Source organism: Actinia tenebrosa, unplaced genomic scaffold (genome assembly GCF_029948245.1).
Source record: "Actinia tenebrosa isolate PJP-AT-01 unplaced genomic scaffold, QUT_ActTen_1.0 PGA_scaffold16__25_contigs__length_10494907, whole genome shotgun sequence".
NCBI lineage: Eukaryota > Metazoa > Cnidaria > Anthozoa > Actiniaria > Actiniidae > Actinia > Actinia tenebrosa.
Genome location: NW_028292576.1, coordinates 6,930,185 through 6,943,911, shown reverse-complemented (window position 1 = coordinate 6,943,911; position 13,727 = coordinate 6,930,185). Strand labels below are relative to the sequence as shown.

Here is a 13,727-nt window from a genome sequence, read left to right as displayed (position 1 = left end):
CAATCGGAATGCGATATTTATAACAGTTAGTTTATAATTGTCAGTTGTTGCGCGTAAAGATTGCCCCAGTTGTCTATACTCACTTGGCCAGAAGCTTTGTTCCTTTTGTGTATAGTACACCACAGTGTTTCCCTCCATTTCAGGTATTTTATTAAGGTCAAAGACCTCGTCTACAACTCCCAGTATTAAACGATGATTGATGCTGCTGTCCTCTTCAATTAGTATCTGTACAGATAAATGATATAGGGAGCCTTAGTTTAAATTCATTTTTTAGGAGTGGGGAGGGGGGTGAGGTCCTACCTCAAAGCCAGGCATTTCTGGAGATAAAGGTGCAAGATACCTCGCCCCGTGATATTCTTCATAATCACCAATAGTACATCGATGACGGTCACGCGAGTCGTATGACAAGCGGTTGCCCAGAATATGAATTCCTTTGACATCCCATTTCTGCCTACTATCTGATCCAGCGCCTTCTTTCCTGTTGGGACCATGAGTGAATAACCGTTCTGCGATGTGTCCAATGAGATGACTGTTTCCATCCGTCTGCTTTACAACATGGTCCAGTCGGTCCCCTAAATAAATTTTGATTTTCAGAAAGGGATATTGTGTGCATTGTTACAGGGGAGTACTGTTAACTTAAGCCTCCTGAGGACAAGGGAAAAGACTCGAAACAATGATAGTTCAATATATTGCTTTATTTCATCTTACAAAATGCCATGTTTTCAAAAAGGCTTGGTTTTCAAAAAAAACTTGGTATATTATAACGGAAACCCCGACGGCTGGAAATCTGAGCCTATATGTTTAGATTCTCTAATTCAAAACCCAAATAAAAATGATAACGTTAAGGAAGAAGCACAAAATAAGGAACAGTTTCACGAACCAGTTTTAATGGGGAAGTCGTCGCCATGGACGGTGTAGTGTATAGACTCTAGTTCAATGATCATTTTCTTAAACTGCAGAAAAATATGAAAAGGAGATGGTTTTGATTGAAATAAATAATTAAATAATGAAATGATCATTTTAATTTCCATGCATATATATTAGAGTGCTCACACTAAATCCGTGAAACAAATACTAATTTTTAGCACTAAATAGTGATAATTAAACAATAGAAAACAAAGGATTCTGTATGAAATAGTACTAATTAGTACTAATTAATGTTCACGGATTTAGTGCGTGAACTCTATTATATAGAAATATTATTATAATAATAATATTATTCAATTATTATCATTATTATTATTATTATCATTATATGAAAAAGCAAGAAAAAATACAAGTCGTTTGAGATAAAATAATTAAATTGAAGTATGTGAATTTCTAGCTAGATCTTGGAGTCTAAATGAACCGTTAGGTTAATACTCTGTTGCTCAGGGTTAGCCTCGAGTTTGTGCAGAAAACTCATGTGCTACAGTGAAAGTGGTGGAATTTTAAAGTGTTTGTATTGTTGAAGTTGTGCATTCTTTACTTTACCGTTGGTATTTGTAAATATTTAGACACTGATACGAGGCTAACCATGAGTAAATGAGTCTATAATCAAGGAACACAGCCACGGTAATTTGGAACTCGAAAATGGTCTATTTCGAGTTAGACCCCAGCATAAGGTAAAGGAACAGCATTTACCTTTTCGTCATTTTCCTGTGCACTTCTTCTATGTTGCACTCCCCCCTATTTCGTTGTGAATCCGTGGAATATCAAGTGGAGGAGGAGAAGGAGGAGAAAGAGAAGATTCTTAGTGCATTTAAATACAGAACAGGAACTAATTTAAAACCAGGATTTTGCAACAGTATAGGTCGCGCAGTACGGGCCGCGCTTTGGATGGTCAAATGATGGGCAAAGTGGGCCAGTGATGGGCACATTAATTGTTCATCAAATATTTAAGGAATGGATCATAAGTAGCGTGCATCCATCGAGTTATGGATGCACGCGGGAGGTTGCTAAGTACGAAGAAAAGCGTAAGAGTTGCACGACGCGAAGCGGAGTGCAACTCTAGCTTTTTTGAGTGCTTAAGCAACCTCCCAAAACAATTATATATGATATAAATATTGTAAGTACAATTATAAATATATACTCTAGATTAGTTGCTTTACATAAAACCTCTTCTATATGGCTAGATTTGTTTATTTATTTATTTGTTTCATATTATTTAGTATCGTAATTAACATATTTTGTGTATTGCTTTTGATAAAAAACAATTACAAATGACAGTGTCTAACTCGAAAACTAAGTGTTAAATTAGACACTGACATTCTAAAAAAAGTAACTAATAACAAAAATATGAGGAAAGAAAAATGTAATTAATGATGGTAATTGAACTGAGTGGAGTGCAGAAAAATCAATTTAATATAGAAGAAGAACTAAATCAATCAGATTTTTCCTGGTATGAGATAAACGATTTATCAGCAAATCATTAAATATTCATAAATAATGCTAATCATTCTCTTCTCTGATTGGCAGAATATGAGATTGTGATTGGTTCTTTTAAAAAGATGCGATTAAGAGCTCAAAAGGATGCGATTTGGGAATTAATCGCACTCCTTTGAACCAATCAGATTGCAGGACTTGGTAGTTATTAGAAAAAGGATATGATTAACCGATTAATTTGTAATTATAAGCTTATTTTAAAAATGTAAAAAAGAATGTAAATAAAATATATTGTATTGTATTGTATGATGTATATGAACGAAATCTTATAGTGATCGATGGACAGATGACCGAAACTGGGAATGATAAGCAAGTTTTCAACTTGTTCACTAAAGGATGGTACACTGAGAATATCTTTCATCAAGGAAAAGTTAATCGAGGCATTAGTTTGAATTGTCATTATTTGGTTATATTCAAGAATCCAAGAGACAATTTGCAAACTTCAAATTCTCAATCTAGCCAAGCAAATGTATCCAGGAAAAACTGAATATTTTCTGCAAAAATATGAACAAGCCGTGAGTAGACCTTATGGATATCTCTTTATTGACTTGAAGACAACCACCCCAGACGACTGTGGGTTGAGAACTCATATCTTCCCTGGAGAGAAGAAAGAGCAAGAGAAAAATGTACCTGAGGAATTCCTTCATTACCTTGGTAGGCAAAATTTTGTACTACCCCCAGGAGATTTCGAGAATGCAAAACTTGAAAGATCAAATGAATACCCTCCTAAGGGATCCTAATATGGACAAAAGTCAAAAAGCAAGGCAATACGTTCAACTCCTGAACAATTATCTGCGCTACAAGGAAAAAATGAATCAACACCCCTTAGTAGATTCGCTGCGGAAATTCAGTCACCATTAGACCAATTATCTATCGAGTCTGCAAGGAGTTCACCGCTACCTGCTGAACCTTCTAACTTTCTTCCTCCACCCGCATTATCACCTATCACTGCCTCTCCTGTGTTACTCTCCACTGAACCACAAATGCCAGAGACTCCTACATCATCTCTCATGGCACCTTCTCCTTTGTTACAACCACCTTCTTCGCTATTGACTCCACCTGATTCACTTCCCAAACGTCGTAAACGTCCGCGTCTTGAACCAAAAAACTATCTAGAAGGTGATCCCGACAAAAAGCCTGGAAAAAGTGTGCTTCGATCAATACGAGTAAAGATGAACCGTTCCCCTTATAAGTACTAGTATGACCACTAGTTCATAACCTTCGACTAATAAAAATGGTTGATAATATTTAAAATATTGTTATTCTTCGTTTGCAATAGACGTCATAGCCGCCATGTTGGAAGAATTTGACAAAAGATTTTTCAATGAATTCTTTTGTTATATCTTCCAACATGGTGGACATCCCTTTTGTTATTGTGCTCTCTTGGAATTGATATTACAAACCAAGAATTATTGTAGTAAATGATAAATAAAGATTTTACACCAACGTTCTCCTTCGTATTTGAATAATTAGGTAGAACTTCGTAAGTCTTATTGCTTGTGGTTTATGGGTCATTAATTGTATTGTGTTGGATACAATAGTCACTAAATTATAATTCATAAAATGATATGTACGTTTGGATGATTCCTCAAATTTGGTGTTTGTTCTTAATAGAATTACGGAAGGATATTATCAAGAATTTGATCAACCAATCAGTTGGATTGACATCACTCTATCCGCTACTGAGCTAAGATGACGGACGATACAAAACCTTTCCCTAATGCGGTCTGTTAGTATCCCCTTCTCCGTGTGGGATTTGTCCAAGAATCTACAGCTAGGATATAATCCGCATAACTGCTGCGCATGTTCATATCACAGAAAAAGGCGCCATCCACTTTGGAGTTAAAAATTCGCTAATCCCCGCGCTCTATAAATCGAATCCCCAAACAAAAGGCTTGTTGATATCGGTCTAACAATAGTCCTATGACGTCAATTGGTCTCGATGGTAACCTCAAACAATAGCTGCTCGTCATTTTATGTTAATGGTTTGATGAATATCTAATTGAAAAATTAAACGAGCCTTACCTGTAAGGTGAAGTTTGATTGTGATTCTACCAAATCCAAGGTGACGCGCTGAGGGTTAACATGAGATGCACACGTGCTGCCGTGGATGCTCAGATTTTTAAATGTTGTGGACACGATATAGAGAAAAAACGGGTAAAAAGCACGGGTGGGAAAACAGAATAACTCTAAGGGAGGGCATGTTAACCCTCAGCGCGTCACCTTGGATTTGGTAGAATCACAATCAAACTTCACCTTACAGGTAAGGCTCGTTTAATTTTTCAATTCTACCAAATCACGGTGACGTCACTTCCGGTTAACATGAGACTTTAAAGCAATTATTGTGGACACAACCACTATTGACAAACAAAACAAAACTTTATTATGACAATAACAATTTATCTTAATACCGCTGCAGCAAAATCAGTAAGCACAGGTTTATTATAGAATGTCTGGAAAGTTGAAACTTGAGACCATCCTATGTGCTTCAATATTTCATCAGTCGGAATCATCTGGCTTGCTTTGGATGTAGCAGCTGCTCTGGTGCTGTGAGCCTTGAACTTTGTTGTATCAACACCACTTGCTTGGAGGACAGTTTTAATCCATCGACCTATAGTACTAGTACTAACTGGTCGATAAGGCTTCACGTAGGATATGAGCAGTCGTGAATTGCCTTCATTACGTACACTCTTTGTCACTTCAAGATAGTGTCGAAGAGTGGAATAAACACAGAGTTCCTGTTTAATGTACTTCTTAACAATAAACGATGCAAAAATCTTTCCCGGTCTGTCTTGCTTGACATGATCCCGTATGTAGAACTAATAATAATCTGCATTCTCTTTCATATCATCAATATCGAGAAATGATAATGTCTGACATCTTTGTCCAGATGTGAGTGCTAGCAAAATAACTAGTTTGAATGTGAGTTCCTTTAATGAAAGTTTCTCCAACGGCGACAATAGCTCTATGTATTTCAGTACTGGGTTGACATCCCAAGTCTCCTGATAACGAGGAGTAGGTTTGACAAAATTAAACACTCCCTTCAAATAGCGTACAACAAAGGGGTGATCAGTAATTGTGTAGTGAGTACCAGGAAATTCAAAACCCATTAAATAGTTCGACAAAGCCGAACGTGCTGTATTAATTGTGGAATAGGATAGCTCTTTGATGTGTAAACTGTGCAGAAACTCTAACACGTCATTGATATTTGGGCGCAATGAATCAACTTTCCTCTGTAGACAAAATTCACCCCACCTCCTGATGTGAACATCATATTGCTTCTGTGTACTTGGTCTCCATGAGGACATGAGGACATTGGTAATGTCCTCAGAAATGCTGCATTCAATGAACTGTTGCCTGATACCTTGCATGCCATGAGTTGCAGTTTGCGGCTCAGCGGATGAACATCTCCATGAACTGGATGGCAAAGCACTTTCCTGGTGACAAGGAACATTCTGGGCTGATGGATCAGGAGACTTAGAAGCCTTGTAAACCAAGCTTGTGTGGTCCACAGAGGTACTATGATGGTCACTGTTGCTTTTTCCAAAAATATTTTTTGGAGACATCTACTGATTAAACAGAATGGTGGAAACATATAACTGGTAGTGAACTGGGACCAATTCACAGTGAAAGCATCTACATAGGTTGCACAGGGATCTTGTTTCCAAGAAACATAGGTATTCGTTTGATGGTTGATTCGACTGGCAAACAGATCAATCTCAGGGACCCCATACAACCCACAGATTCTGTCAAATAGAATAGGATTCAGCTGCCATTCTATCCCATCCTCAAAATGGCGCGACAGTGAGTCTGCAATAGCATTCAGCTGCCCCGGCTGATAAGCCGCTGAGAGCCAGAGGTGCCGACTGATGGCCCATAACCAAATGTCCTTAGCAATCTGAGTGCATTCCTTACTCTTACAACCTCCCATAGCATTAATATAGGACACTGTGGTAGTATTGTCAGATAAGATCCTAATGTGTTGGTTGGATACTGATTCAGTTTAACTGCGAGCATCTCCAGGACATTGATATGATATTTCCTCTCCACTTGGGACCATAGACCTTGGGTTTGACTTTGGGAAGTCCAAGCACCCCAGCCCACAGAAGATGCGTCAGACGTAAGAATCATGGTTGGGATACCATGCACAATGTTTCTCCTTGCAGCAGGGAGGGAACTGACCCACCATTCTAATTCTGAGCATCCACGGCAGCACGTGTGCATCTCATGTTAACCGGAAGTGACGTCACCGTGATTTGGTAGAATGTGACTCGTCCTGCCCACTACTAGCCCACCACTAGCCCACCCAAAACGCTTGCCTAACGATAAACTCATGACGTCATTCGGTCGTCATGGAAGCCTCAAACAATGCCTACTCGTTATTTTATGCTTGATGAATAATTAAGGTGGCTATAATCAGTAACGGAAAGATCCGACCAGTAGCATTCAAAGCGCGCTAAAACAGACTTCCTCTCTTTGTAGCCATTGGATTTTTAAATATAAATTGGTCAATTGATTGAAGTTTATAATATTGGGTGTGGCATGTCGATCTTCCTTATGCAAAAGTTATGTGGAATTCCCGAAAAACAGTTTTTCGGGTCGGTCTCAAAAAATCCCACATGGATTTTGTCCAAACTTAAGGATGTTGTATTTTGAGTCATGCCCTTGCTGATGAGTGAGTTTCAAGGAATTGTCCAAATGCGCATTTCTGGTGGCTCCAAAAGCCTTCCATTCAAAGTAATTACGAACTCAATTCGGACTAGTCTTTAATGTAACTCTTGCTTTTTCTGAGATGTTGACGACGTCTTTCTTTTTAGACAGATTTTTTAGCCGTGAACTTAAATAATTTTTGGTAATTTTTGACATTTTCAAATAATATGAGCCCTACCATGTAGTGTGATTAGTAAGAAAGGACAACAAAGAAAGAACCAACACATAAAAATGTTATATTACAAGTTTCATATTTGAAAAATTCAGACGTGCAGTTTGAAAATAAGACGAAAGGGTTTTTATAATTGGAGTCAACGGAAATGCCCATTTGGACAGTCACTGCTCGCGTGACCAAAAGTAACAATGACTTGTAAAGTTTATTCAAATAGCTTCGACGGGCATTGTTAATGACACAAAAGGAAAAGGCAAAGACTTGAATACATTGAGCTCAACAGATGGATAATGGTGAGATATATGGGTAGTGTTTGACGTTATTTTTTCGCCACTTCAAAATTCAGTATCCGAAACAAAACGAATGCATTTTGTTGTATATATATTGTGTCTCATGTGCTGTAATTCTTACAAAAATCTAAGAAGGCGTTCCCGAGGAATATGAATTAACTAAAATCTTATAGGTGCAGAGAATGTTGTCATGAAAATGCTCTACATTTGCCGAACTGCAGTTTCAAATAGATATAAGCAAATGCCTCGAAACTCAACACCATAAAAAAGAACATATTCAAAATTTCTCACGCGAAATTCCAGGGCGAAATATTGAACAGATCTTGTTTTAGATCTCTCTCTGTGAGTGATATGGAATTGAATTTGAAAAATCAACAACCAACTTTGGGGCTTCATAATTCTAAAACGGCAAGATATAATTCCTTGAAACTTACTCATCAGCAAGGACATGACTCAAAATACAATATCCTTAAGTTTGGACAAAATCCATGTGGGATTTTTTGAGACCGACCCGAAAAACTGTTTTTCGGGAATTCCACATAACTTTTGCATAATAAGGACGATCGACATGCCACACCCAATATTTTAAACTTCAATCAATTGACCAATTTATATTCAAAAATTCAATGGCTACAAAGACAGGAAGTCTGTTTTAGCGCGCTTTGAATGCTACTGGTCGGAACTTTCCGTTACTGATTTTAGCCACCTTAAGGTGCCCATCACTGGCCCATCTTGCCCATCATTTGCCCATCCAAAACGCGGCCCGTTTTGCGCGGCATATACTACTTGCAACGACCCATAATGATGCATGTTATTCATAAGAAACGCTACCTTTTCAGGGTCTTCGACAATATTGACGGTGGAGCTTCTGCAACGAATCTTCTTATATAAATACCGCATCAGGAGAAAAGTAAGAGAGATGATGTTTAATGGAACAGGTACAGGATGATAGTTGTAATAGGTGAGTATTGTTGCTGCTTTTTTGTAAGACCATTCGTCAAAAGCATTGCGCTGTAAAAGAAAATTATAAAGAGAGGGTTACACATGGCTATTTAGTAGTTACTAAACAACGATATTTTTTTACAATAACTTACAAATTTCTTGCGCGCTGATTGGTTATTTTTTATCATCAATAAGAGGACAGACAGCTAAAGCTGACGTCAACGAGCGCGCGCTCTTTCCGTTGGTTGTTTTGATCGCTAAAAATGAGAAGTTTTAATGTGTCGGCTACGCCTAGTGAACCCACACTACTTTGACAATGTGATGACGCAATTTATCGTCAATAAGAGGACAGACACATAAAAAAATGATGTCTATTTGTTAATTTAAACCCCGTTATATTTCATATCCGTAACGAAAATGATTCTTTTCCAAGGACTCGTCATTTTTTTAACAGCTTTATTGGAAAACTAATATTACGTGTTGAATACACTGGTGAAAAACGCACTGCGCATGCGTTGGGAGAAAAAACTAAATGGCGGACATTGACAATTGATCACATCTAAAGGTAGGTTTTATTTTAACCGACAGGGCTATTTTTAAATTCGTTTTGGAAATTTACAGATATATTTGGATTTCTTTACATAGAATCCGACCATGTGATTATCTGAAAATTAGCCATGCTGGATGTCGACGTCGGGCCGCGAGTGACGGTATTTTCAAAGATTATTTTTGCTTTGTATAAACAAAGGTTTTTTTTTTGTATAAATCATTAGTGTATCACAATCGAAATTATCTTGCTATTGCGAAAAGGACAACCTTAAGTTTTCAGTATTTTTCTTAAGTTTTGCGATTTTGTAAAACAATCAAAACACCGGCATCAAAAATATAAGTTGCCCTTAGTTACGCTACGCCATCTCCGAGCGTGCGCAGTGCGTTTTTCACCAGTGTCCGTGTTGAGTAGAAAAAAACTAATAGTTACCCAGAAAGGAAAGTCACAAACGGGACACGAGACACATGGGAAGTGTCCACTCCATGAAATGTTGAAATAATTAAACGTAAAAATACATGCAAAAAATATAACATTTTACGTAAAAATTAAAAAAATAAGAATGGAAAAATAAGTTCATTAAGATAAAACTAGTGGACTTTATGAGGTTAACCTCTATGACAGGGACATTCTCGAAAAGCAGATTAGGTACGAGACCTGTCAATATCAAAAACAGAATCAAGTAAAGAAGAGTAAAGTACTGAAATATGGTTGTTGAAAGTAGTTATACCAGATTTATAAATGGAATTCCAAAGTTTAACGATGCGATTAAAATATGAGGACTGAAAAGTATTAGAGTTACAGAAAGGAACCTTGAGCATCAATCTAGGATTAAGACAGTTACGTATACCACTAGGCTTACTAAAGACGACATGGTCACTAAATGTTAAAGTCAATATGTCCATAAAGAGCTTTATAGAAGAATATTAAGTCCTTGACTTCCCTGTCGTAGCACAAGGGAAACAGAGAGCTTGCAGGCGTTCTTTATAGGTGGTGTCACCTAATCTTGTCTTCAGAATCCATCTAGTTGCCCGCCTTTCGACGCGTTCGATTTTAGCCTTCAGCGCGCTGTGATGTAATGGGATTCCTGTGGTAGCCTCGCTTCCAGGAATAAAGCATGCTTCCGAATCAAATATGGCGTCCTAGTGTAAACACTACATGGTGTCTAGGAAAACACTACATGGTGTCAGTACAAGTGGGATTTAACGATGACAAGTTGGCAAATTACCCCACCGGAAAAATTTGACTTTGGAAAGCCAAATTTTTGGCCAAAGTGGCTTAAAAGATTCGACAGATTTCGAGTCGCATCGGGACTGGACAAGAAGGATGGTCCAAGTTAGATCAACGCGCTCATCTATTTCTTAGGTGAGAGAGCAGATGATATTTTCAGCACCTTCTCTTTAACTGAAGATCAAGCGAAGGTATACAAGACAGTTGTTCCAAAATTTAAAAACCATTTCATAAAAAAAAACTAAATCCTATCCTCAGAGAGCCGAGAGTTCAATGAAAACGTCGACTCATTCGTCACTGACCTCCATAGTTTGGCTCAACATTGCTCCTATGGTACCCTTACTGAAGAATTAATCCGTGCCAAATTGTCTGAAAAACTACAATTGAATGCAGAGTTAACCTTAGAGAAAGCTGCAGATCAGGCAAGGTTGAACGAAGCCGTAAAGAAACAACAGAATGTCATCAGAGGAAATGCAACTCAGCAGATAAGTAAGCCAGGAGGAGAGAAGCAGAATGTTGAAGTCAACCAGAGGAAAAATTTCAAGAAAATGAAAAAGTATGCAAAGACAAAGAAAGTAATGAAGCCAGCCGAGTCAAAATGCAGTAGATGTGGTAAAACTCCTTCTCATCCTCGTCAACAGTGTCCAGCGAAGGATGTAGCCTGTCATAAATGTAAAAAGAAAGTCTGTTTGCAAGACAGTAGGAGAGGTGACTGAGGAACAGGACTTCTTCCAAGGATTCGCACACATTGATGAGCTGAGTAGTGAAGACTGCCCTTTGAACGTAGATATTAAGCTACAGGGAGTTTCAATCAACTGTAAAATAGATACTGGTGCAGATGTCACTGTTGTACCAGAACATGTTTTCAAGAAAACTGCCTGCAAATCGGAAAAGACAAATGCAAGACTTTCTGGTCCTGGTCAGCAGAAATTGAATGTGTGCGGTATGTTTGAAGCACTGATTACCCACAAGGATAAGTCCACAATTCAGAAAATCTACATTGTCCGTGATCTCAAACGTCCATTACTGGGAAGGCCGGTTATTGAATCGTTAAGCTTAATTTCATTCGTCGATACAGTGGACAGAAAAGAAGAGGTTGTTAAGAAATTTCCCAAGTTGTTCAGTGGTCTTGGCAAGTTGGATACAGAGTATCACATCGAACTGAAAGACGGAGCAGTGCCCTATGCTGTTCATACAGCTAGAAGAATAGCTTTGCCATTGCTACCAAAGGTGAAAAAGGAACTTGAGAGATTACAGTCTCTTGGAGTGATTTCTAAAGTTGAAAGTCCTACAAAATGGTGTGCACCCATTGTAGTCGTCCCCAAAGGAACGAGCAAGCTAGAATCTGTGTAGATTTGACCCGTTCAAACGACTCAGTCAAACGTGAACGACACATATTACCATCTGTGGAGGAAACCCTGGCCCAGCTTGGAGGAGCCAAAGTTTTCAGCAAACTTGATGCAAATAGTGGGTTTCACCAGATACCATTGCCCCAGAGCATTTCCAAATGAGGATGTCTTCATTTCTTTCCGACGCAGAAGGGACAGTCAACATGATTGATGACACTCTAGTATATGGTAGTACCCAACAAGAGCATGATGTGCGACTTGTCAAAGTTCTGATCAAGTAAGAAGAAACAGAAGACATCTTGCAAGCTTACCGGACGAAAGGCAACAGACACGGGAAGAACCTAAAGAACATGAAAGTGTTCCCAATCATTTGCCCGGGGATAGTGTTCATGCACCAAGTGACCAAGGAACTCTGAGTGCAAGTAAAAACTCAAATATTCTAGAAAACTTTCCAACCACTCGCAGTGGCAGAATAGTCAAACCCCCACAAAGATACCAATAGAGACTAACTAGCACAGGAACTGGAACATTGAAATGTGAACATTAGTTAAAGGAACATTGATATTTTGTAGCACTTAGTTACTTGATAATTTTGTTTATATTGCATGATTTTGTGGTACGTTACATGTAAACAAATAGAGGGGAGATGACCTGGCGTGGCGACCAAACCACTGTAGCGTAGGAAACTTTGGACTTTACCAAGGACAAATATAGGGTTCTGCGAACTTTGACATGCTCTCTTTAGCAATCCTAACATCTTGTTGGCTTTGGCGATGATGAAGTGAATATGTGAGTCCCAAGAAAGATTATCTTTGACAATAATGCCAAGGTATTTTTCTTCTTTGACACGGAGGGGCTTGGATGAGTTGAGATGATAATATAATTGACTGGATTTTTCTTGCGTGTAATAGTCCCCTTCACAGTTCCCTGCGCCATCTTGAAAGGTAACCGTGCCTTTGCATCAAAGCGAGACGAACGGTGAGCTTGCAATGATAGAGACCATTTTTAACACCTTGGACAATTATTCACATGTCTCTATCATTACAATCTCACCGTTCGTCTCGCTTCGATGCAAAGGCACGGTTACCTATCAAGATGGCGCAGGGAACTGTGAAGGGGACTATTGACAACACCTTGCACTTGGTAGCGTTGAACCTGATATTGTTATCGCGGCTCCAGATTGCCAAGTTGGATAGGGTTTGTTGAAGTTTTTTAGAGTCCTCAACAGATGTAATGTTCTTGTATAACTTAGTGTCATCAGCATATAAAGCAGCGATTATACCATATTCGAGACAGCTTCGATTCTGGAAGGTCGTTTATAGCGGAGCTCCCGCTCAGCCAGCGCGAGCGGAGCACCATACTTAAGAAAAAATGGTAAACCATCGAGTTGATTTTTCATGGCTTGGCTGACGTTACTTCCGTCCGTACGTCCGTCCGTGTACACAAGAATCCCGATTGGCTGGTTAGATTACCTTTTTTTTTGGCGGGAATGTCGACGCGTTGCAACATCCGGGTACACATAAAGGTAAATCCGGCTATTAAACTTTTGTAAAAAACGTTTTTACACCTGTTATTACGTATAGAAATACCGAAAGATAACAACACAATTTTTTATTCAAGTTTATATTTATATATATATTTACTTTATTTACGATGGAACCCCTTTCCGAAATCGATATGTCGAAAGAAAGCTCAGAGGAGAATGAAGCCAAAAGAAAGGACAGAAGTAAAAGAGTTTTTTCGGAAGAGGAAAAACTCTGGAGGCGTGAAAAAGAAAGGCAAAGACGAAGAAATCTCACCAAAGAAAAGCGGCAAGCAGAGAGAGAGAGAAAACGCAAATCCAGGCGGGACTTCGATTGTGAACAAGGAGAACATGATCGTGAAAGAAAAAGGAATATTAGGCAAAACTTGACGGATGAACAAAGAGAAAATGAACGTGAAAGACAAAGGAATTTGAGGCAAAACTTCACGGATGAACAAAGAGAAAATGAGCGTGAAAGACAAAGGAATTTGAAGCAAAACTACTAGCTAAGGCGACTCTCAGATGCACAGAAAAAATCGCT

The 13,727-nt window shown here is 38.6% G+C and overlaps 1 protein-coding gene across 3 annotated transcripts in view; it reads right to left on the bottom strand.

Moving 5' to 3' along the window:
- LOC116292462 (short transient receptor potential channel 2-like) overlaps positions 1-13,727 on the bottom strand; it is a 35,432-nt gene that overhangs the window by 4,712 nt on the left and 16,993 nt on the right. For 2 of the 3 annotated variants that reach the window (XM_089031457.1, XM_089031459.1), the window contains exons 7-11: positions 8,428-8,607; positions 1,624-1,668; positions 881-953; positions 301-572; positions 84-225 (exon numbers count right to left, since the gene is read on the bottom strand). In XM_089031457.1, coding sequence (XP_088887583.1) covers positions 84-225; positions 301-572; positions 881-953; positions 1,624-1,668; positions 8,428-8,607 — 712 coding nt within the window. Of the gene's footprint in view, positions 1-83; positions 226-300; positions 573-880; positions 954-1,623; positions 1,669-4,784; positions 5,991-8,427; positions 8,608-13,727 lie in introns of those variants that run through there. The other variant, XM_089031458.1, reaches the window with a different exon arrangement.